The 22,268-nt window shown below is 40.4% G+C and overlaps 2 protein-coding genes and 1 pseudogene across 3 annotated transcripts; 1 reads left to right on the plus strand and 2 right to left on the minus strand.

The window, feature by feature from the left end:
• Positions 1–1,858: 1,858 nt before the first annotated feature.
• Positions 1,859–13,726, minus strand: LOC106674854 (ciliogenesis-associated TTC17-interacting protein-like). The gene is made up of 10 exons (XM_076876641.1): positions 13,487–13,726; positions 13,158–13,340; positions 13,013–13,068; positions 12,833–12,901; positions 5,729–5,746; positions 3,981–4,148; positions 3,768–3,892; positions 2,616–2,692; positions 2,454–2,524; positions 1,859–2,353 (listed from the first exon to the last, which is right to left on the minus strand). Exons 1-10 carry the CDS (start codon positions 13,602–13,604, stop codon positions 2,165–2,167), a joined length of 1,074 nt encoding a protein of 357 aa, XP_076732756.1. The 5' UTR covers positions 13,605–13,726; the 3' UTR covers positions 1,859–2,164.
• Positions 13,727–15,830: 2,104 nt separating this feature from the next.
• Positions 15,831–16,777, minus strand: LOC112436481 (caspase-8-like; annotated as a pseudogene). Its single transcript, XR_013094182.1, has 3 exons — positions 16,714–16,777; positions 16,486–16,588; positions 15,831–16,403 (listed from the first exon to the last, which is right to left on the minus strand). The product of XR_013094182.1 is annotated as a caspase-8-like (transcript).
• Positions 16,778–20,695: 3,918 nt separating this feature from the next.
• LOC143413689 (E3 SUMO-protein ligase ZBED1-like) lies at positions 20,696–22,016 on the plus strand. The gene is made up of 2 exons (XM_076877033.1): positions 20,696–21,095; positions 21,365–22,016. Exons 1-2 carry the CDS (start codon positions 20,710–20,712, stop codon positions 22,014–22,016), a joined length of 1,038 nt encoding a protein of 345 aa, XP_076733148.1. The 5' UTR covers positions 20,696–20,709.
• Positions 22,017–22,268: the final 252 nt, after the last annotated feature.

Raw genomic sequence — 22,268 nt, forward strand, 5'->3', positions numbered from 1 at the left:
ACAAGTAATTGTTGCCTCCTGTAATGCTATATATCAAACTGCACCAGTAGAGGGTGGTGTCGTTAAAAAGTAGAAGTATAATCCTGTCCATAAAGTTTATGACATTAAAAGTCACTTGTTCCTTGCTGATGATAAATAAATAAAAAGGCCCACTTAAACCCCTAACTATGGCACATGTGTTTGCCTCTTTCATCTCTTTTTATACCACATCTGGTGATTAATGCACGAGCAGGACTGCCTTTCATGTGTTTCTCGCAATGACGAAGTAATGACTCCATTCAAACACGTCAAACCGAAAGTAACGAGCCTGTTTTGAAAATGAAAAAAACCTACTCAAGTGAAGTAGATGTAAATTTAAAACTCTACTTAGCACAGTAACAAAATATTTATCTTTACTGCCCACCTCTGCTGTTGTCCATGTTCAGGTTAATGCATGCACTGTTGATACTTCCGCTGAAGTGTAATCACAAGTGAAACTCGCATTTCTTCTAGAGCCAAACCACACCTACATATATACATTGCAACACGTTCTCACTCCTAACTCATCAAATATGGGACGCAGGGTCAGAGTCTGCTTCGCTTATCAACGACTATGGAAAGTCAGCGAGCAGGGCTGGACTGGGACAAAAAATCGGCCCGGGCATTTTGACTAGAGACCGGCCCACCAGGATAAAGATTGAAAATGTGACATCATTCAGGGGTAAAACCGCAAAGGATTCTGGGAACTTGTGGCAAGAGGTACTAGCGCACGCAGGCGTTCAATTAAACTCAGTTACACAGTGATAAAAAGAAACCCAAAAAATGCCAAGAAGCTGTTGTATTATTAACTGCAATAGCCGGTCGCATGACAGCCACGGGAAGCCGACGGGTAAAGAGATCTTTTTTTTTTTTATCGGATTACGTCGTTGAAGAGAAAATTTTTAAGCCATGTTTCCGAAGTAAGAGCCAACGGATGGTCTGGATATACCAAATATAACGTCTCAGAACACTTCAGCTCACATGTTGGTCTCCTCCAAGCATTCCCACAAAGGTCAGAGTTTTGTAGTAGTTAATACGTCATTTTTCTTAACATAATTGGTGATATAGGTTACAAGCAAGTCTGGCACTGAACAGTAATTGTCGCGCTATGCTCCTTTGTTTATTGTGCATAAATAGTAAATTGTCCTGACACAATATTGCGTTTCGCTTCTGTTATTACCATGGTACATTGACAAAAACATATACTTTTATTCACAGGATAAAACAGTTGTTTTGTATCACTAATTGTCCAGTGCGATTACAACATACATTATTATTGTCATTGCTACATTTCTGTAATGCTACCAGAAATGATTTCCACTACTAATTAATTACCATTGAGCTCAAAGGTTATATTAATAAACGGTTAACGAATGTGTATTTATGACGACGATTTGTGAGACTGGTAAACTTACCTTTGTTCATACGATGGTCTTTCGTTCTACACGGTGCATTTCAAGGTCCTGCACCCATCCGTCGGTAAACTGTACCTGGGCTTGTTGCAGTGACCTGAAGTTACTAAACTTCATGAGTGTATGCACTCACTCCAAGAACCGTATAATTATAAATCTGAGCGTGGTGTTTTGCCACGAGTTCCCGGCATGCAATGCGCGAAAATCACGTGATTGCTAAACAAGGGGGAGGGTGCATCCAGCCTCCTCGGCTGTAATTGGTCCAGCCCAGAGTCGATCATGACCACGACCGTGGCTCAGGGGGTTGGGAAGCGTATCTGTAACCGGAAGGTCGCCGGATCGATCCCCGGGCTCTCTGTCCTAATCGTTGTGTCCATGGGCAAGACACTTTACGCTACTGCCTACTGGTGTTGGCCAGAGGGGCCGATGGCGCGATATGGCAGCCTCGCTTCTGTCAGTCTGTCCCAGGGCAGCTGTGGCTACAACCGTAGCTGCCTCCACCAGTGTGTGAATGTGAGAGTGAATGAATAGTGGCATTGTAAAGCGCTTTGGGTGCCTTGAAAAGCGCTATATAAATCCAATCCATTATTATTATTAATTGGCCGATCCAACACCTTTCATTATATATACCCTTCCTAAAAAAAAAAAAAAATCCATCGGCCCATAAAAACAAAAAATCGCCAGCGGCCCACCGTATGCCCGATGGCCAGTCCAGCTATGCATGGATAATGTGACTAGAGGGACTGGGCTTCCTGGTCTGCGTCTGCAGGATGATTGGAGGCAAAAGGGGTGAAGTACTCTCTGGCAAACAGAAAGACGTCGTCTGGTTTCCTCAACAACAGCAACTGCAGGAAGTCAGATATTAGTGCTCGAATCTCTGGATGCTGTCTCAAGTATGAGGAGTGGTCGGCCTTAAGCTCTTCCTGCCAAAACAAGACATAAACACACATTCATTTTCTGCTCAGATGGTCAGTAGAGTAATGGAAGTCTAGTATTAATCTCCTGTTGCACATGACCGGCTACCTTTCTGTCCAGAAACTTAGAACGCATCTGCATGTCTTCCTCCCACACAAGGGGGATCTTCTTGAAATCTACTGTAAAATTACAAATACACAAATATCACTGAATCTTTCATTGGAATCATACCTCTTATGTGTGAATATGTGTGTGGGGGATGTGTGTAACCTTTTTCTGCCTTTGATGGCAACTCTAGAAGTCTCATGGTGACTGGTGACCCCACCTGAACTCTGGTCACCAGATGCCTGATCAGAGAATGTAACGAGTCAAATTGAAAGCACTAGTGTAACACATAACAGCAATAATAGCACTTACTTGTTATTCAGAAACCGCTTGAGTTAAACCAGAAAGTCCTCATGTATCACCAATATTCTTTCGCATACAAAAATCAGATGTGTCCTTTTCCGTAGGTATATCTACAGTTTATGGGAACCTTTCCCTTCAAAATGATCATTTTTAGAAACTGAATAGTTCCTAAGATGTCAAGGACACAAAGCAATTAACTATTCTACTATAGCTAATGTTATAGTTTGGACCCACAAAGAAGAAGCATCAATGGCTCCATTAGCAGTGGTTAATAGTTTTGGCTAACATGTGAAAGATCTCTAGTTTAAGACCAGGAGGTGACATAAATCACAAGCAGGGTTGTACCAGGAAGGATGCCAAATCAAACATGTGGGAAATAGTAGAAATTCTTCTTTTATTTACCCCTTTCCCTGTTTCATCCACACCTCTTTAACCTCACTTACTGTCGGAGTTTTCTTATCACTGGTGGGCTCCTTTGTTCCATACCTGAACTTACCTGGCACAGAGTATATAATGACTGCACTCCCTTCCACCTCACTCTGTTTGCTTCTGGACTGGGAGCAGCTAAGGTGAGTTAGCTTAATTTACTTATTTAGCTTTAAGTCAGTGACTTGAAATCTAACCTTGTTTGGTCTTTTTAAGAGATTGCTAGTCCATGTGTGGCAATCTTTTGTGTAATTTAAACTACCTTTTTCTACAAGTTAAATAAACCCAACCACTGGGGAATCACTGATGGTTCATTCATACTGGTTGCCCATGCTGATAACAGTCCTCTCCTTTTAAACACCTAACTAATGGATCCCTTGTGATTAAGGGAAGCATTCAATAAGTAGTGCTATTGTGTGATTAAAATGATTTGTTGTTTAGTCTACATTAGTGACCTCCTATCAGCAGTAGGTAATATAAACATGAAACTCAACAGTGGGCAGCTGCAGTCTGTCTGGTGCACAGAGGGAGGCAGTAACACAGTCCAACATGTGTGGGATGATGGAGAGGTACATATATTAAGCTTACCCATCATCCAGGAAGTAGCACTGCCAGGTACTGGGGCTGCCCTCCATGGACTGAATAATCCTCTCTACCCCAAATACATCCAGGAGCTCACCCCCGACCTCTAGCTGCCTCTGACCCAGCTCTCTCTGAGCACAAAAGAGACCACAATCAGAGCTCAGTACTCAAACAAGTTACTGATGGACCAGGATGTCTTACACAGGCATAAAGACTTACAAAAGAGGTGTTAATTATGTGTAATCCTGGGTCTAAGGAGACAAACGTCATGTTTTCTGGCATCTTCCTCCTCAGAGCGATCAGGCGCATCAGCAGCAAGCTGGAGCCCTCAGTTACCAGCCCTCTCAGGACAGACATGGGATAGGACATGCTCTCTTCTGTCACCTCCTGTACACACACACACACACACACACTCGCTTAAGTCCCGTTTGGGGTCGCATATCTTAACTCCCACCCTTTGGGGACACCACTTTCTGTATGGTTTAGAAGCAAGCTGGCAACTCAGTTTTACTCCTCCAAGACCACACAAATAAAAAATCACTTGAGATTTTCATTTTAAGCAACATTTGTCCAGACAGTATTTTTACCTTCCCATTGGGGACTGGGAATGTTTAATGTCCCCTTTTGGGTCTTCAGCGATACACAGATAAACAAACTATTTTATGCCACTTTTGGGGACCTTACTTCCCTTTTGGGTCTTCAGCAATACACACATACACAAGTTATTTTATGTCAGTTTTGGGGATATTACTTCCCTTAAAGGCAGTTCCTTCAAAGTACAATGTAAGGTTAACTACCCAATCTAACAATAATCTAAACAATAATTAATTAGAATCAGAATCAGAATACTTTATTGATCCCTGGGGGAAATTTTTTTTTGTTACAGTGCTCCAATTAAGGTCTCTATTTATCTTGAAGAAATCAAAACTATGTCCAACGTCTCGGCCACAGAACAATTTAAATTTTTGACTGCATTTGTTACTGCTGTGTTGTTTTGGGAGTTTATATGCACATCATTAATGCAGAGAAACTTGGATAAAAAAAAATCATCTGTAGTATTGAGTGTTTGTTACCAGCAAATTGTAAGGCAAGAACTTTGCTTCCAAATATGTTCACTGGGAAGAAGTCCCTGGTCCCCTGTCTTCATCTTGATCCGTTTTCTTATTCTATTGTGGTTTTGTTGCCTCCATACCTGACAGAAGAGACTCAATCTCATTGCTTGAGGAATCTGGATTTTGGAGATCAATTTTTTTTCACGTTTCAGGCATTTCTCATGATGCTGCTTCAGCTTGGTTAGTCTTGAGTAGATAAACATAAGTTAAATAGGCAAACATTAGACAGTTAAACTAGTTTTTATATTCTATTTAAACTAAAAGAAATTTCTAATTTCAACTATGAATTGTTTACACAGGTAATTTGTACACAATTACCAAGGGTTCATTTGATTTTCAGAAACTATCCAAACCTATCATAAAAGATTTAATTTAATTATTAATAAACACACTGCTTTAACCTACATTAGAACCAATCAAAATATCCTTTAGCTCATATCTGTGAGTGATAAGACAAGCTGTACGATTTTAAAATGGATATCTTAATTTTAGTTTTCACTGATGTTACGAGTAGATTTAACATGAATAACAAATAGACAAGAGACAATTAAAAACTGCCAAAGAAGATGACTCTTATGACTTCCGGGGACATTTCTAACAAAAATGCACTGCGTTAATCTGAATGAGGACAATCAAAAGGGATATACATAAATGAAATTGAATTGATATAGTACCAGAGTACAGTGATCATTAACTGATCGTCATTAACAATCAGTGACCATAAACGGTTTTGTCACTGATCTCAAGGGTAGATTAATACTAAATACAGAAATATACCCATCCATCCATCCATCTTCATCCGCTTTATCCGAGGCCAGGTCGCGGGGGCAGCAGCCTAAGCAAAGAAGCCCAGACCTCCCTCTCCCCAACCACCTCCTCCAGCTTATCCGGGGGAACACCAAGGCGTTCCCAGGCCAGCCGAGAGATATAATCGGCTGGCCTTTCAAATATACCTCCATTTAAAAATTGCAAAAACATATGCAACAATAGTTATTGGTACACCTGACTCTTATGACTTTTGGGGACATTTCTAACACAAAAACACTCTGCTTTAACCTAAATGGGGACATTCAATGGGAAACTTTCCTTAGGGAACTGGTTAATACAATAAACTCTGATTATTAAACATCTGCATATGTTAAGGTATGTGTAAATACTTTTCGGATGGATTTCTTTATCTTAGTCCTCATTCTGATTGGTATTTGTTCCTTATTTTTAAATCTTAGACATAGTGAAGGTTTTTTTTTTTAACATAACCCTTGCTTGAGTGTGGGGATCATTGATAAATTGTTTACAGACTTCATGGATAGATTTATACTGAAAAAGAACATGATACTATTTTTAGAAAAAAATTCCAAAACATATCCAACTATAGTCATTAGTATGCCATATACTTATGACTTTTTGGGGACGTTTTTAACACAAATACACTCCGCTTTAACCTAAATGGGGACATTCAATGGGAAACTTTCCTTAGGGAACTGGTTAATACAATGAACTCTGATTATTAAACATCTGCATATATTAAGATATGTGTAATGATTTGGGGGATGGATTGCTGTATCTTAGTCCTCATTCTGATTGGTATTTGTTCCATATTTTCAAATCTTAGACATAATGAAGGATTTTACAACATAACCCTTACTTGAGTGTGGGAATCATTGATAAATTGTTCTCCGACTTCATGGGTAGATTTATACAGAAAATAGGGACATGATACCATTTTTTTTTTAAATCAAAGCATATCCAACTATAGTCATTAGTATGCCATGTGCTTATGACTTTTGAGGACGTTTCTAACACAAATACACTCCTCTTTAACCTAAATGGGGACATTCAATGAGAAACCTTCCTTAGGGAACTGGTAAATACAATGAACTCTGATTATTAAACATATGCATATGTTGAGGTATGTGTAATGATTTGGGGGATGGATTGCTTTATCTTAGTCCTCATTCTGATTGGTATTTGTTCCATATTTTCAAATCTTAGACATAATGAAGGATTCTTAGTTTAGGTTCTCTGGGTGGGGTTTGGTTAGAGTTTTAGTGTTCTGGTTTTCTGTCTGTGTTCCATAGTTGCTGTCTCCCCTGTCTGCTGTATCCCCACATCCAATCAGTGTCTGTGTCTGCCCTGGTCCCACGTCTCTGTTCCCTCTGTTGTAGAGATGGACCGATCCGATATTCAGTATCGGTCCGATATTGACGTAAATTACTGGATCGGATATCGGAGAGAAATTTAAAATTTTTATCCGATCCAGTGAATGTTACAAAAGCACCTCAAAAACTCGCTAACATGGTATAACCCAGGTCATGACCTTAGCACATCAGAGCAATATGCGTCACGTGATCGAGCGGTTATCGTGTGGGAGAGGCCATCAGAGCCATCATGTCAGCAGTGTGGACTTATTTCAAACTAAAAGACGAAAAAAGCAAGACTGCCGAATGCAACTTATGCGATGCAAGTGTTTCGCGAGGTGGTAGCAGTGTGGGGATTTTTAACACCACAAACATGATTAAACACTTACAGAAACACCACGCAAAGGAGTATGCGGAATTTAGCCTGGCCTCCAAAGCTAAGCAGAAAAGTGTACCATATCAACAAACGCTTTTGGAAAATATTCAGAGACGTGAGAAATTCCCTCCGGAAAGCAATAGAGCGAAGCTGATAACGGAGAAAATGGTTGAATTTGTTGTGCTTGATGACCAGCCCCTTTCCGTTGTGGGAAATGATGGTTTTCGACGCTTAATTGAGCATTTAGAGCCTCGCTACATGCTGCCAAACCGGCATTTCATCTCGGAGGAAGCTATCCCAGGCAAGTACAAACAGGTGCGCAAGTTCATCTCCGAAAGTTTGGAAATAATTCCCACGTTAAGCATGACGACTGATATTTGGAGCTCGGACGTTTGTCCGTTGTCCCTGCTAAGCCTGACTGTACACTGGATAGACTCGAGTTTTACAATGCAAAAAGCAGTGTTGCAGGCCAAAGAGTTTTGTGGTTCACACACAGGAGAGTCCATCGCTGCAGCTATGGAGGAAATGTTAAATGCGTGGAAAATTCCGACGAATAAAGTCCACGTTGTTTTGCGAGACAATGCCAGCAATATAAAAAAGGCAATGAGCCGGCTAGGTGTTGCAAGTTTGGGATGCTTCGCGCACACTTTGCAACTTGTGGTGAATGAGGGACTGCTTGCACAACGTGGTGTATGTGATGCTGTGACAGTGGGCAGAAAAATAGTGGGTCACTTCAAACACTCACCACAGGCATATTCGCGTTTGGAGGACATTCAAATGGAGCTGAACATGTCACCCAAACGTCTGATACAAGATGTGCGAACAAGATGGAATAGCACATATTATATGATCAAGATCCTCACAGAACAGAAGCGAGCCTTGTGTGCATATTCTGCAGAGTATGATCTACCTGCCACACTTAGTGCACAGCAGTGGGGGTTACTGGAAAAGGTCCTGACAGCTCTAGCTCCCTTTGAGGAGTTAACAAAGGAGGTAAGCGCATCATCCTCATCTGCATCTGATGTCATCCCTATTGTCTGCGTCCTTAAGCGCCTGCTCTCCCGAGAAAATGAGGCCGACGATGGAATAAAGAAAATGAAAGGCACTCTTCTCGAAGCGGTTAACAGACGCTTCAGAGACGTGGAATCCGAGCCACTATACACAGTTGCAACACTGCTGGATCCAAGATATAAAGACAGGTATGTAAGGCTTCACTCATGTTATTTTAACAGATCAACTTGTTTTGTGTGTGTCTGTGTGTGTGTAAGTGATAGTGCATTAGAGAGAGTGTGTCAGAAAATGGTGAGGACATTCTAGATTAGTTGTGATAGACTTGTCATTCAGTCAGGACACCACCATTGCACATTATAACATGTATTGTCTGATTCAGAGTAGTACAGCAAAGTATGTTGAGGTCTTTATAATGGGCATGGAATAAATAGCAAGAATGAGGAATGATAGTTTAATCACACTGCTGAATGATACTAATGATAAATTTAATGATTGTTTAATATTCAAGTTTGGACTTTTTTCATTTCAGGTACTTCACGAGTGTAGAAACCTCAAAACAAGCTAAAGATGCTTTGTTGGCAGAGATGAGGAAGATGGAGTTTTTGAGAACTACATTAAACTCCTCAGAGCCAGCAGAGGGGACATCAGCAGTCTTGGAGCCAGCAAAGAAGACTCCACGGGTGGAATCTTCCAGCCAAAGCAGACTTGAAAGTGTTTTTGATGAAATCCTGAAGAAAAACACTCAAGATCCTGTTCCTCAGTTAGCCACGACAAGTGCACGCATTGAAGTGCAAACTTACCTTAGTGAGCCAACCATTCAACGCTCAGATAATCCACTGCTGTACTGGCAAGTCAACAAACTTAGATTTCCCACTCTGGTTTCTACAGCAGCTAAATTTCTCTGTGCACCTACCACAAGTATTGAGAGTGAGAGACTCTTCAGTACAGCCTCCATTATCATTAATGAAAGGAGAAGCAGGCTGACAGCTGAGAAGGTTGAAATGTTGATCTTTCTGAAGAAGAACCTACCTCTCATGTTAAAGTGAAAAAAAAAGTTACAACTGCATTATTACAAGAATGTTGTTTGCTCTGCTAAAATTGCAAATTTTTTCAGTACCAAAGGGGTTTTGAAATTTGCATAAAGTTGCACTTTTATTTACTTGAATTTTACTTTAAATACTTCAAGATTTAAAATTCTGCATAATGTTGCACTTTTATTTTGATTAATGTTACTTTAAATACTTTGAGATTTAAAGTTCTGCATAATGTTGCACTTTTATTTTGATGAATGTTACTTTAAATACTTCGACATTTAAAGTTCTGCATTATGTTGCGCACTTTCAGGATGGATATTTTGATAGTGGTGACAGCTAAACAGTGCTAAAGTTTAAATAAAGAGATATGCATTGTTGAACTGAGCAATATTTTGGGTGCAGTCTTTTTCTTGCATGCAAGTATAAGAGAATAGCTTTAGTGTTCTGTCTTTTTAAATTTGACTTTGAATTTATACAAAAACAGTTTAAAAAATAGATATATCGGATTTATATCAGTATCGGCAGATATCCAAATTTATGATATCGGTATCGGTAATAAAAAAGTGGTATCGTGCCATCCCTACTCTGTTGTAGTGCCTGCATGTGAGTCTGTGTCTTTTGTTCAGTCTGTGTTATGGGTTTCCTGTTTTACTTTGAAAGTCCATGTCTGATGTTAATGTGTCTGGTTTTGCTTCCCCTTGTCTCGTTAGGCCTGATTTGCCCCAGCTGTGTTTCCCTCCTGTTACCCATTCCCTGATTGCTCCTTCTGTGTATTTTAGCTCTGTGTTTCTCTGTGTCTGTGTCGCGATCTACCGTTTATTTTGCTGTGTGTTTTGTCAGTCCAGTGGTGTTATTTTATTTTGAGTTTTTCCAGTTATGTTATGTTTGAGTTCAGCATTAAAGCTGTTTCGGTTTAAGTTTGTCTCTGGAGTCTGCACCTTTGGGTCCTATTCCTGTCCGCATACAGCCGTCACACAACAGAAGACCCTTACTTGAGTGTGGGGATCATTGATAAATTGTTTACAGACTTCATGGGTAGATTTATACTGAAAAAGGGACATGATACTATTTTTAGAAAAAAAAATCCCGCAACATATCCAACTATAGTCATTAGTATGCCATATGCTTATGACTTTTGGGGAATACACTCCACTTTAACCTAAATGGGGACATTCACAATCCTGCAGCTTATTTGTGTTTCTTTGTTTCAGAATAATAAATAAATAAAACAAATAACATAATATTCCCCTTCATAAAGCTTATTTATTTTTTCCGTTTCATTAGCCTCTCTTAATTAAAAAGATAATCCTCATTGTTAGCTTGCACATGAAAAACTTGAGGATGCTAATAAACATATTTTATTATTTTAGAATCATAAAAGCATAAAAAAATGAAATCCCCTAAAATATTGAAAGTTTGGTTCATTCAAACATCCCTTGATGTTTAATCCAAGACAGCTCTGAATGTGTAACTTATATGTGGCTAGCTTTTTCGGGTTAATTAGCTCAAGTCTTTTTATTCCAAATCATCAAGGGCACATCTAGCAAACCAGTATTAGCAGTTATTACTAAATAACTTTCTTACATTCAAACAGAAAATTCTGAAACTTGTCAGCAGACACTTAAGATATAGGTATAAGAAACTAAAAAAAGTTTTAATCACTCTTCATACTTTTAAAGCTGCTCTACATGCTGCTGCTTGCACACACCTCCATGGCTGCGATCAAGGCCTATGGTGACATAGAGGTCTTACCTCACCTCCCCTACCTTTAGGCTGTCCCTGCTCTGTCCCTCTTCACTCTCACACACACGAACTCCAGACCTGCATTCATCTCTTTCCTCTGATCCCCCCCACCCGACAGACATACAAAACTCTAAACATCGCCCTTTGACTGACTGCCCCACCCCCACTTGCACACGAACTCTTTCCCGAAAGCACTCTGATTGTATGACACTAGTGTTCATTGTATTATGTTGTACATAGGACTTTTGTTTTGATTTTATCTTTAAGTTGTTCACTGTACACTGTAGACCGTGGGAGCATTACAATTTAAAATTCCTGTGTATCATCTGTACATGTGGGTTTTCAGAATAAAGCTGACTTTGAATTTGACTTGAGTCAAGCTCTGCACATATCTCTAAGGCCCAGTCAACCATGCTACAGGAGCTAATCTTTCCTGCTTGTATCCAGGATATCATTTTTGTCTGTCATGATCCATATGTAATGACCATTGTCTTACACAGTTTTTGATCAGCTCTTAAAGAGACTTTGGTGAGAATTAAGTTTTATGCCATATGCTTGTGACTTTTTATGCTTTTTAGGCAGTATTTTACATACTGCCTAAAAGGTATTAACATTGAAATTTAAATTTAGCTCAGCTGTTTCACCAAATTCTGGATCCCTGCACCATTCAACAGAAATTCAAGAAACATCTTAAATATGTTGCAATACAAGTATCAAGAATTTAGAGTAATTTATGTCAAGCTGCAGTTCAGAAAGCAAATATGAACCTAAAGTGCTCCATTATTTCATGCATCTGCGTCACATCATGCCAAATAACTCTTTAAAAAATATTAAAACTATTTATATCATAATTACGTGAAATATGACTCTTTTGTATTTTCTAGTGTCTTCTTTACCCTTTGAAAATATTATCTACTAAATAGTCTACTGATTTCTGTTATTTAGTCAAGAGAACAAATGTTTGTTTATATAAAACCATTCATACAAAAGAATGTTGAATAAGATTTTCAACAAAGATCAGTAAATTAAAAGAAATCTTACACTATAATAATATAAGGGTTAGGGAGAGGTAATACACACACAAAAAAATCCAAGAAATGTCACTTTTGGGGACAGTGGAAATTCTTGCAATTTCACACACTTCCACTAGGGGAAACATAGAGTTATACGCAGATTGCGAAAATTTTGGGGGGCAATGTCATACACATACACAAAAAATCTAAAAAATGTCACTTTTGGGGACTGGTGAGATTTTTGGATTAAAATACGTTTTAGAGCATGCTGAACGTTGTTAGAGGTAAATCTAATTGGGGACGGTGGTTTTGGTCCCCAAAGGGAGAGGTGTCCTAAATTGACTGGTGTGTGAGCTGATAGAAGTCCCCAATTTTGACACAAGCAAACTCTCACACACACTCACACTCACTCACACACACACACACACACACACACACACACACACACACACACACACACACACACACACAAATGACAACATGCAGTGAATGCGCAACAGTAAGTAAGGATTTTGTAAATACTGGACTAACTCTTGCAGAGAGAGCATGGAAGTTACTCTGAATGACTGTGGTACTGTTTCATTAATATATTAGTGAGTTGACCTATAAAGCAGTGGTTATCTGACCTCTCCCACAGTCGTAACCTTATGGATCACCATCTGCCCATCACACTGCACCATGTGACACCTCTTGTCCACACTATGGCCCTCGAGCTGAGGAGAGAAGTATAGAAGCACATCAAAGGTGCAATATTTCCACTTAATGCATCTGCTGAGCTGAGTCAATGTAAAAAGAAACAGCCCGGAAAGGATTCAGCGACTCACCTTGACATATTCATGGTGATCTTCCTCCAGCACGTCCAGGTCAGTCGTTAGGTAGGCTTAAACAGAGTAAAGGGTATGAAGAGAAATACTAACAACAGGAAACGGCAAAGATCAGTTTGTCCTAGCATCCTCTGCCTACTGTCACCTGTCACTGCTGTCCCACAGGGGCAGTCATCAATGGCTCCGTGGCTCTGAGCATGAAGCATCATGCATGGCTGCTCTCTCCGGGCAAACTCCACCGTCACACTGAACTCCCCCAGCTCTCTCCCCCCCTCTGATACAGTCACCAGCAAGTCTGCAAACACACACTTCTGCAGCTCGGCAGGCTCTAAGAAGCGAAGGGACACAGAAGGTAAAGCCAAAGTGGACAGATTCAAATATCTGTAATGATTTCACGGTTTTTTGCTTTTCAGGTAGTTTTGGACTCAGCTGTTTCCTACCGACCATATTAGCCTAAATTGGATGCGAACTCACCGATGCCGGACATGAACGTGACAGCTTCGTCAGAGGCTTCCAGCTCCTGTCGCTGTTCAGGTCCTTCAGTCCCCGCTGAAAAACCCACAGCAGTCTGTTCACCCAGCGTGGCTTCCATCTTTAAAACAGCCTGAAAAGTGTGTGGGAGCAACTTCACAGGACACTCGCCTGCCTCGACAGACAGTCTGTCTGGGTAATTTTATGCAAAGCAGTCTTATCCCACACTTTTACTGCTTAGCATTTTTCTGCTACGGAAGGGAAGCTGACGACCAAATCTCTGTTGGCATGGCAACGACGCTGCAGTACCGTAAAGACCATTGTATGTGTGAATTGTAGGCTGACTATTCACCACCAAATCTAGAGGAAGGAATTATACAAAAATAGAGGCGCTGTACATAAGCTAATAAAAAACAAAACAAAGAACACTGATTACTATTCCTCCTAAAAACCAGCAATTTATTTTTGTGAATTAATTTACTTAAGTCTGAGATCTTTACATCAAGCAAACAATTATGCAATACAATATACAATAGTGAATTCAGATCATAATTCTGATTGCAAAAGCTGTTAGACAGAACAATCTTAAAAACAGTCCTACTGTACTGTCAGGAGGACATCCTGGGCCACATTTGTGGGGGTCAGTCTAGCAGGCAACATGCTTGCTTTTCAAAATGATGGCCATTTCACATGTTATAGCAACAAGGGAGCTTAAGTGGGTTTTTTTTTTTATTATTTAAAAGGGACAGTGCAGTTTAACATATTTCAAGTGCAAGACATGAAACTGATGTACCGCACACAGGTTTATAGCTACTGCTAATTTTCAACAATTGTCCCTTGTTGAGCTTACAATCTAAATAGATACATTTGTAGATATTATGTTTCTGTTGCTAAAAGTCGATTTTTTTTCATTCAATATTCTTGGGGATTCTTATTTTGAATTTAGTAGGACTTCAGAAATGTACAGTAAACCTATCCCACTTAACCTTAAACAAATGTTTGATTCAGTGTCCTTTGTAGTGGACAGCAAGACTCCCACATTTTCAATCTGTGTCCACACTTCAGGAAGCAGAGGGCTGAGTGATGTAGAGTTCTTTTAAATTCTGGATTTCACTCAGTCAGACTTGCATATAGGATGAGGTGGAGGAGTGCAGGGAGGTGAGAGTCAGAGGGCACACCAGCTTCTGAGGAGCCTGAGAAGGAAGCCACTGTCACTTATGGACAAGCGTGTAACCAAAGGTGTTTTTTGGCTCTACCCGTTCTTTCTTTATGGATTCAATTTCAACCCTATTAACACTGGGTTGAAAGACTAACAATAAACATGAAAACAGGGCAACTCTGTCTATAACCACCATGACTGGAGGATCACTGATTACATCAGTGATCAGACAGCCAGGTTCTTGAAAGTGTCAAAGCACACAAACCAAAGGGAGATGCTCATCTCTGCAGGCAGCCCAAACATTTATAAGCTGCATATCATACGTTAATATCTATGACATGACTTGAATCTGGATATATTCAGTACTATTTATAGCAATTTCAATGCATATAGACAGATTGTTTAAGACTGTTACTTTCCAGCACTGACAAGATGACTTCAATGTGTGATCAGACGATAGAAGGCCAGTGCATATGTTTCCTACAGCACTTACGCAATACCTATTAACCATAATAGGCTTCAGCTGTGGTCTCTTTGCTCCAGCACAGACTACTCAAACACTGGGATGTCCTTCTCTGAACTTCACCTTCCTTTTTTAAATCAAGTATTTCCCTTCATCTAACAGTTCAGAGATCCACATGAAAAAAACAAAACAAAATGAGGGACAGAAGAAAATAAACAACATTTTTGAAAAAAGGTTTTGCTGGAACATTTTTCTTTCAACCACATATGGTAGCCATGGTAACTTTCAGGATTTGTGGAGGGAGAAATCAAGTCAAACTGTTCTGAAGCAAACTGATGTATTCTGAGAGAATTAAAAAACATTATAACAAGTTAAATGTAACATTTTTATTGTTACTATCAGGAGAGTGTTGTGAGATTTGTTGTTTGAAATAAAAGTAACTTTTTTGATTAAGTAATGTTACTAGGTTTAAGAATGTAAAGGCTCAGTTTAGGAAAAGCACCCGTGAAGCTCTACTGCAGCACATGTAAAAACCTCCCAACACAAATAACACCAGTTGTGTTCCCAGTCTGAGATTTATTCTTTGATATAAAACTGCTACAGTATAAAATGCAACACCTCAATGCGAGATTCAGATTTAGAAAAATAAAAGATTTAAAACGTCTTCGCCCCTAAGAGCATTTATAGAGATACAAAAACATGTTGATATCACTGTCAGGGTCAGTGTGCACATGTGTTTGGTGATTTTAAAACAATTACCTGGGACAGCGCTCCTTCAGCTGCTCACAAAGAGACTGAACGAACCAGCTTCCATCGACTATATGTCTAAATGAAGCATGATCTTCAACAGTGGCCATGGCAACCAGAACATCAGCTTCCTCAGGGATGGTCAATGGTGAAGTTCTCCATATCGTTCATCTGCACTCCACGCTGTATGTTACTTCCTTGGCAGGCCTGGATCAAGAACACTTTGGGCTTACCGGTGAGGACGGACTGGTCACACCCCCTGAACTTTCGGGTAATTTCTTTAATGGGGAGGGGGTTCCTGTCAGTTCCCAAAGCTACACCCCTTTTTCCGTGACTCAGAATAGAGCAGATGAAAGCATCACCGTGCTCAAGGACCTGCTGAGGATCAACAAAGCTGCTGCCATCCCACTCTTTAAAGTTGAACTTCTGCAGCTGAGACATGTCTGCCAGGGAAGCAACAAACGTCAGTGCCTGATCCATCTGATCCTTGTTCAGGTCTTCACACATCAGCACTCTGAAGCCCAGCCAGCTGAACACCTCTGCCAAGCTTTCTGCAAAAAATGTAATTAGAGAAAAATATTTAAGCACCAGATACTAACAAGAAAGAATAAAAAATCTGCCCCTGAAACTTACGGGCGTCTTTATCTGTCCCTCTTCTCTGTGTACCATCCTTGAAGTTCTTATTGTTTATGATCACGCAGAGGCCGACGGGCCGGCTAATGATTTGATAAACATCCTAAAGAGTGGACACCAAGATTTTACATGTGTTACTACAGGATGTGTAACCACAGAATTTCATCTACATATCTGCCTCAAGCGATGTCACAAGTGTAGGAGGCTGGTTCTGCATCAGCATCTTACCTGTGACATATTCCCATCTTGTGGCAGAACATGTGAGGGAAGAACAATAAAACTGAGGTAAACAACCAAACACAGAGTGTTTCTATACTGTGTTACGTGTGTGTGTTACCGTGCTGACATGAAGACACTTGGACAGGCTCGGATAAAAGGGGGGTACAACTCAGCTGTAACCTCGCCAGCAGAGGGAAAGTTTCTTTAATGGCGCCATCGGTTTGCAGGAGGTTCAGGAAGTCTTTGCATTTATCTTCTCCTTTATTCATGATCTTATCCACGAGCTCATTGACGTGTGTCTCCGCATTTGCGTTGCTGATGCTTTTAAGATTGTTGTATTCCCGGTGAGTGATCAGCTTATTCTCATAAACTTTGTTGAGAATTAGCCTGTGGTCTCCGGACAGAATCTCATGAATGGCTGTTTTATTGCTCCTTATTGCATTTTGGACCAACATGCTGAATCTGCGCAAAGGAAAGAGTCAGAGGTGATCCTAAACACTACTGTCTATGAGAACGAAGTGGTTTATTACAGCTTACTATCGTAATAATAGCTGCACATTATATTACATAAAACGAAATTCTCTTACGGTGAAATGTATGGTTGTAGTTGTGTGTCTTATTTTGAAAGAACTATTTACGCGTTACCATAGCGACCAGAGAGCGTTAAGAAGCAGAGAGGAGGATGTCACTGTCATTGTTGCTGGTGCACAGCTCAAGTCACGTTTATTATTATATTTACAAAATACCACAGTTTCTTTTTTTTTATTCTTTTGTTGTATTTATCCGCGACACCTTAAAGGTCGTTCCCTGAAAATATTGTCTGACATTAAAGTGGTCTGTGGTGCAAAAAGGTTGGGGACTCCTGCTGTACAGTACAGAATGCGTTTAGCTTGTCGAATTTACATAAATCTTCGATCGCTAGCAGTGTAACTCTGAAGTGCTGTACTGTATGTTTGTAAGTTTTCTCACAAACAAACACTACAATGCCGACGAAACGTTTTGCACCCTCAAATGCACCTTCATGTTTCATTCCATAATACTGGACTTATGTTTCTACGAAGGTTTGAACTCTAAGAGTGTTTAAACAAAAGAGAAAAGTGTGAAAATGTTCGTTCCTGTCTGAGAAAAGTGTATAAAGCATGTAGTGAGGGGTTTTACAGTCTTAACATCTATAATAATTGTAAAAAATAAAGTTGGCTACTTCACGGATTTCACCTACCGCGGGTTATTTTTTGAACGTAACACCAGCGATAAACGAGGGGCTGCTGTATTATTAATAGTAGTGTCTGGGACATCTAATTGATTAACATCAACATTGATTATTATGCACTATTATTTTTGTTCAAGGAGAGCAAAAAATATAAAACTCTCTCTCAGCTTGTTTGTTGCCAAAAATGGCTACTTTTTGTGTATGTTCACAAAATGCTATAAAATGTATATTTCTTAAAACATTTATCTACTTTTACCGACGTGACTCTTTAAAATAGCACCAGTCCTTTTCATCAAAATCAAAATTGTATCTAAATTTTTTACTCTTTATAGCCAGTTAGGTTATATATTACCATTAACTTTTCAGATAAAACGGTGATAAAGTCCTAATGTTTTCATGAAACTTCCTTTTTATCCCCATCTGAGCATCGGGGAAAAGGCTGTCTTGCAATTGTTGAGGTCACTAGTGTGTGCCCCATTTCTTCCGGGATCACTCTCTTTATAGGTTTTAGTGGACTCCTAGTACTGCGAAGTGGTTTCATGGTACAAAGGGATTGTATTCCAAGATCTGGGAGACTGTAGAAATGAGCAGTGATGCCCTTCCTACCATCTTTCCGGAAAAATAAGTGATCTGGAAGCTGTTAGGCTTACTTACAGCAGCAGCACTTTCTGCACCTGCATAAACTCCAGGACACATTTACTAACGGTGTTTGTTGCTGTATGTGCTGCAGCTTTGAATTTGTTAATAATATATATTTTGTTAATATTTTGGCTATGGTGTCTTGTTTTGAAATGTACAAGAGTAAAAGTATTTTTAGCAGGTGCTTCAAAGCTAAGTTTGACTGGGAAACTCAAAGCTCAATAGGCTGCATCAACAGAAATTCACTGCAGCCTATGTAATATTTCATGCGTCATAATTTATTCTACTCTATCTTGCAAATACATATTTGTGTGGCAATGTCATGCACAACACACACAACTATTAGATCCTTAAGATCAAACCCGTGTCATTCTTTTGGTCCACTGCAGTGCAGTAGTCAAAAAAAAGAATAAGTGAAGTGTCCACAGATGGCCAGGATAGAGCCCAGAGTGTTAATGTTTAAAATGTATAAAAATATTATTGATTGCAATTCTTTACTGTTAATATCAACAATAAGCTTTTTATTTTGAAATTACAAGTTTAAAAAAAATGCTGTTACATTTACATTTAATGCTGTTACACTGTAATCCTTTATTATAAGTATGGACACAGAATAAAGTGAACAACATTTTGAAATAAGTTTAATTGGAATTTTGTACTACGCAAAAAACAAAACAAAAAAACAACAACAACAACATATTAAACAAACAAACAAACACAGCCAGTGCCTTCATTTGTCCATTACATGTCAAACATAGCACTGACCCTTAGCCCCTGCTCATCAGCACATGCTTTCAAAAAGAGCTCCATGTCCTCTGCAAACTGAAAAACAAAGAGGAACAAGTCCCTTGCTCCAGTGTCTTCTTCCTCTGACATGTCTATTAAGACCCTCTGCTGGTCCCCTTGATTTAAGGACAGATATTTGGGCATTGTTACATGTCCACGGAAAAGTGCCTTATTTTGGACAACCCACTGCACAGCAGGACGCAGATCTTCAACAACTGCTGGCTCCTGTGTCAGGCAAATGGGGATGAAAACATAGTTATTTCTCTGTTGCAGAACAGTTTTTTAACAGTTATTCAAATTTCACTAACCATGTAATTACACTACTGTTTAAAGTGAATACTGACCTGACTGACTTCCTGGAACTTGCGCTTTTTCAGTCTGAAAATGGGCACGTGTTGTCCTTCAAGCACAGCTTTGGCTTCCTCTCTCCAGTGTGCAAATAGCTTGCCAGAGCTACGAAGAGTAAGGCCACAGTGAGGGCATGTCATTTTCATGGACTTTCCATCAGCTGCAGTTTTATTGAACACAGAGGGTAGAGCCAATGAATGTTCTAACTATAGCTGTCGAAATTAACGCGTTAATTGCGATAATTAAATTTTGGAATAAATTACGTTAGAATATTTAACTATTTAGCGCAACACGCAGATAAGTCGCTCCCATAATTCCACTTGATTTGTTTACCGCGCCACTGAAAATGGAGAAGCAGGAACAGGATGGCCTTCTGGATGGGGAATTTAAATACAAGAAGAACATAGATGGGACAATAAACAAACGCGTTGTAATTTGCACTCACTGTAGTAAAGAGTTTCAATTTCACCGTTCAAATTCGACCTTAAAATACCACCTGAATGCCAAACACGCATTTGTCGGGGCAGCAGCTTCACCCGGCCTGCGTCAGACCACTCTTAGTGAACACAGGCCACTCGGTAAGTCTTCTTTGGACAAACTGACCGACAATATAGCCAAATGGATAGCAAAGGACTGTAGACCGCTAAGCATTGTGGAGGACAAGGGCTTTGCGGATGTTTTAAAGGTTGCATCTCAGGACGCGTCCTACAAGCCCCCAGCGAGAAGCACAATAACAATTCGAATCCACGAACTGTATGAAACGGAGAAATAGAAAAAAGAAGAGGCTTTAGTTCACACAGAATGCGTGGCTCTGACAGGAGACCACTGGACATCATTGAGTAATGACAATTACCTGGGAGTTACTGCGCATTTAATCACTGAAGCCTGGGGTCTGACATCCTTTGCGCTGACTATAATGAAAACGGAAGAGCGGCACTTTGCGGAGGTTTGTGCAGAGCAGTTCCAGACTGTGGAGAATTGAGGAGAAGGTGACAACAGTAGGCACGGACAGTGCGCGCAATATGATCGCCGCGGCTCGCATCATGCCATTCAATCACATGCCGTGTACCGCGCACATTCTACAGAGATGCATCACAGTGAGTCTCGCAGACAGTGGCTTTGTCACTGCGCTGGCCAAATGCCGCAAAATTGTTGGCCATTTTAAGCACAGCCCAGCAAACACAGCAGAGCTGAACGCAGAGCAGGTGTCACTGGGGCGCAAGCAGGAGCCGTTGGCCCAGGACGTGCCTACACGCTGGAACTCCACGCTGGAGATGGTGAAGCGCTTTATCCGCAACCAAACTGCAGTAACCGCGACTCTGGATAAACAAAAGCATAAACTTGTCCTCCTGACGCCTCCAGAGTGGGACAAACTCCAGAGACTGGAGACACTTCTAGAGCCCTGCAGGTGAGCCTGTCATTGTGACCATAATTGTAGGTTTAGATTAAATGTATCAAACATACATCTTAAATCAGTTTTGTTATTATGAAAATGTCTTATTTAAAAAATAAATGAAATCAAATATTTTATTAATATTACCTAGTATTAAAAAGCTTTTTTTAATTTGCTGTCTTATCTCTCTCTCTGTGTGTGTGTGTGTGTGTGTGTGTGTGTGTGTGTGTGTGTGTGTGTGTGTGTGTGTGTGTGTGTGTGTGTGTGTTCCACTGCCACTGCAGATATGTGACTGAACTGCTGGGAGGAGAGGCCTACGTCTCCTGCTCTGTAGTTCTACCAGCCTTCTGCCACCTGCGCCGTGTCATGGAAGTAACTGATGAGGACCCTGCATATGTGGTGAGGTTTAAAGAGAAGTTTAAGGAAGACCTTGCTTCCCGCCAGGAACATACCAACTATGCATGGCTCCAGATCGCAACTGCACTGGACCCACGTTTTAAAGACCTACGCAGTGTGCCCAAGACTGACAGAGAAGCAGTGTGGACCACACTGGCAGGCATGCTGCATGAAGACTCTCCTAGAAGATCACACACTGCAGAAGAAGGTCCAGCCAAGAAGAGGCTGAGCCTGCTGCAGATGGACTCTGACTCTGAGTCAGAGGAGGAGGTACAGCAGGACAGAGCCATACAGTGCTACAGAGCAGAGCCCTGCACTGCCTTAGAGGACTGTCCCTTACAGTGGTGGGCAGCTTATGCAGGAGCCCACAGCCAGCTGGCCCGCCTTGCTCGCAGATACCTGGCCACTCCTGCCTCCACAGTGCCCTGTGAGAGGCTGTTCTCTGTAGCAGGGCACATTGTGAACAAGAAGAGGTCTGCTCTGCACTCAGAGAACGTGGACAAGTTGGTTTGTCTCAGCAACTGGCTGAAGGATGAGTAGACCAGAGGACCGTGTGTTTAGAGCTTGTTCTATGGTTGAATGTGATTTAAACAATACTTTTCACTGTTGTTCATATTTTTTTGCACTAATCTACCTTACCCAAAAGGATGATTGGAGATTTTTTCTATTTTGCCTGTTGAATTAGGCCTATGTTCTGTGAACTTGAAGATGTATATGGATAAAACAATGTGCTAGATTTAAACGGGTGGAAAACATTCAGTAAAAATCCCTCACAATTATTTGAAGCCCTGT

Source organism: Maylandia zebra, linkage group LG18 (assembly GCF_041146795.1).
Source record: "Maylandia zebra isolate NMK-2024a linkage group LG18, Mzebra_GT3a, whole genome shotgun sequence".
NCBI classification, from domain to species: Eukaryota; Metazoa; Chordata; class Actinopteri; order Cichliformes; family Cichlidae; genus Maylandia; species Maylandia zebra.

What these genes read in the sequence shown, in the direction of transcription:
- LOC106674854 (XM_076876641.1), bottom strand. Translation starts at nt 13,604, where the DNA reads ATGGAAGCCACGCTGGGTGAACAGACTGCTGTGGGTTTTTCAGCGGGG. An exon ending in CACGTTCATGTCCGGCATCG is followed by an intron (nt 13,341 to 13,486) that starts GTGAGTTCGCAT and finishes TTCGCTTCTTAG; the next exon opens with AGCCTGCCGAGCTGCAGAAG. An exon ending in CTAAGTTTCTGGACAGAAAG is followed by an intron (nt 2,354 to 2,453) that starts GTAGCCGGTCAT and finishes TTGTTTTGGCAG; the next exon opens with GAAGAGCTTAAGGCCGACCA.
- LOC143413689 (XM_076877033.1), top strand. Translation starts at nt 20,710, where the DNA reads ATGATCGCCGCGGCTCGCATCATGCCATTCAATCACATGCCGTGTACC. An exon ending in ACACTTCTAGAGCCCTGCAG is followed by an intron (nt 21,096 to 21,364) that starts GTGAGCCTGTCA and finishes CTGCCACTGCAG; the next exon opens with ATATGTGACTGAACTGCTGG.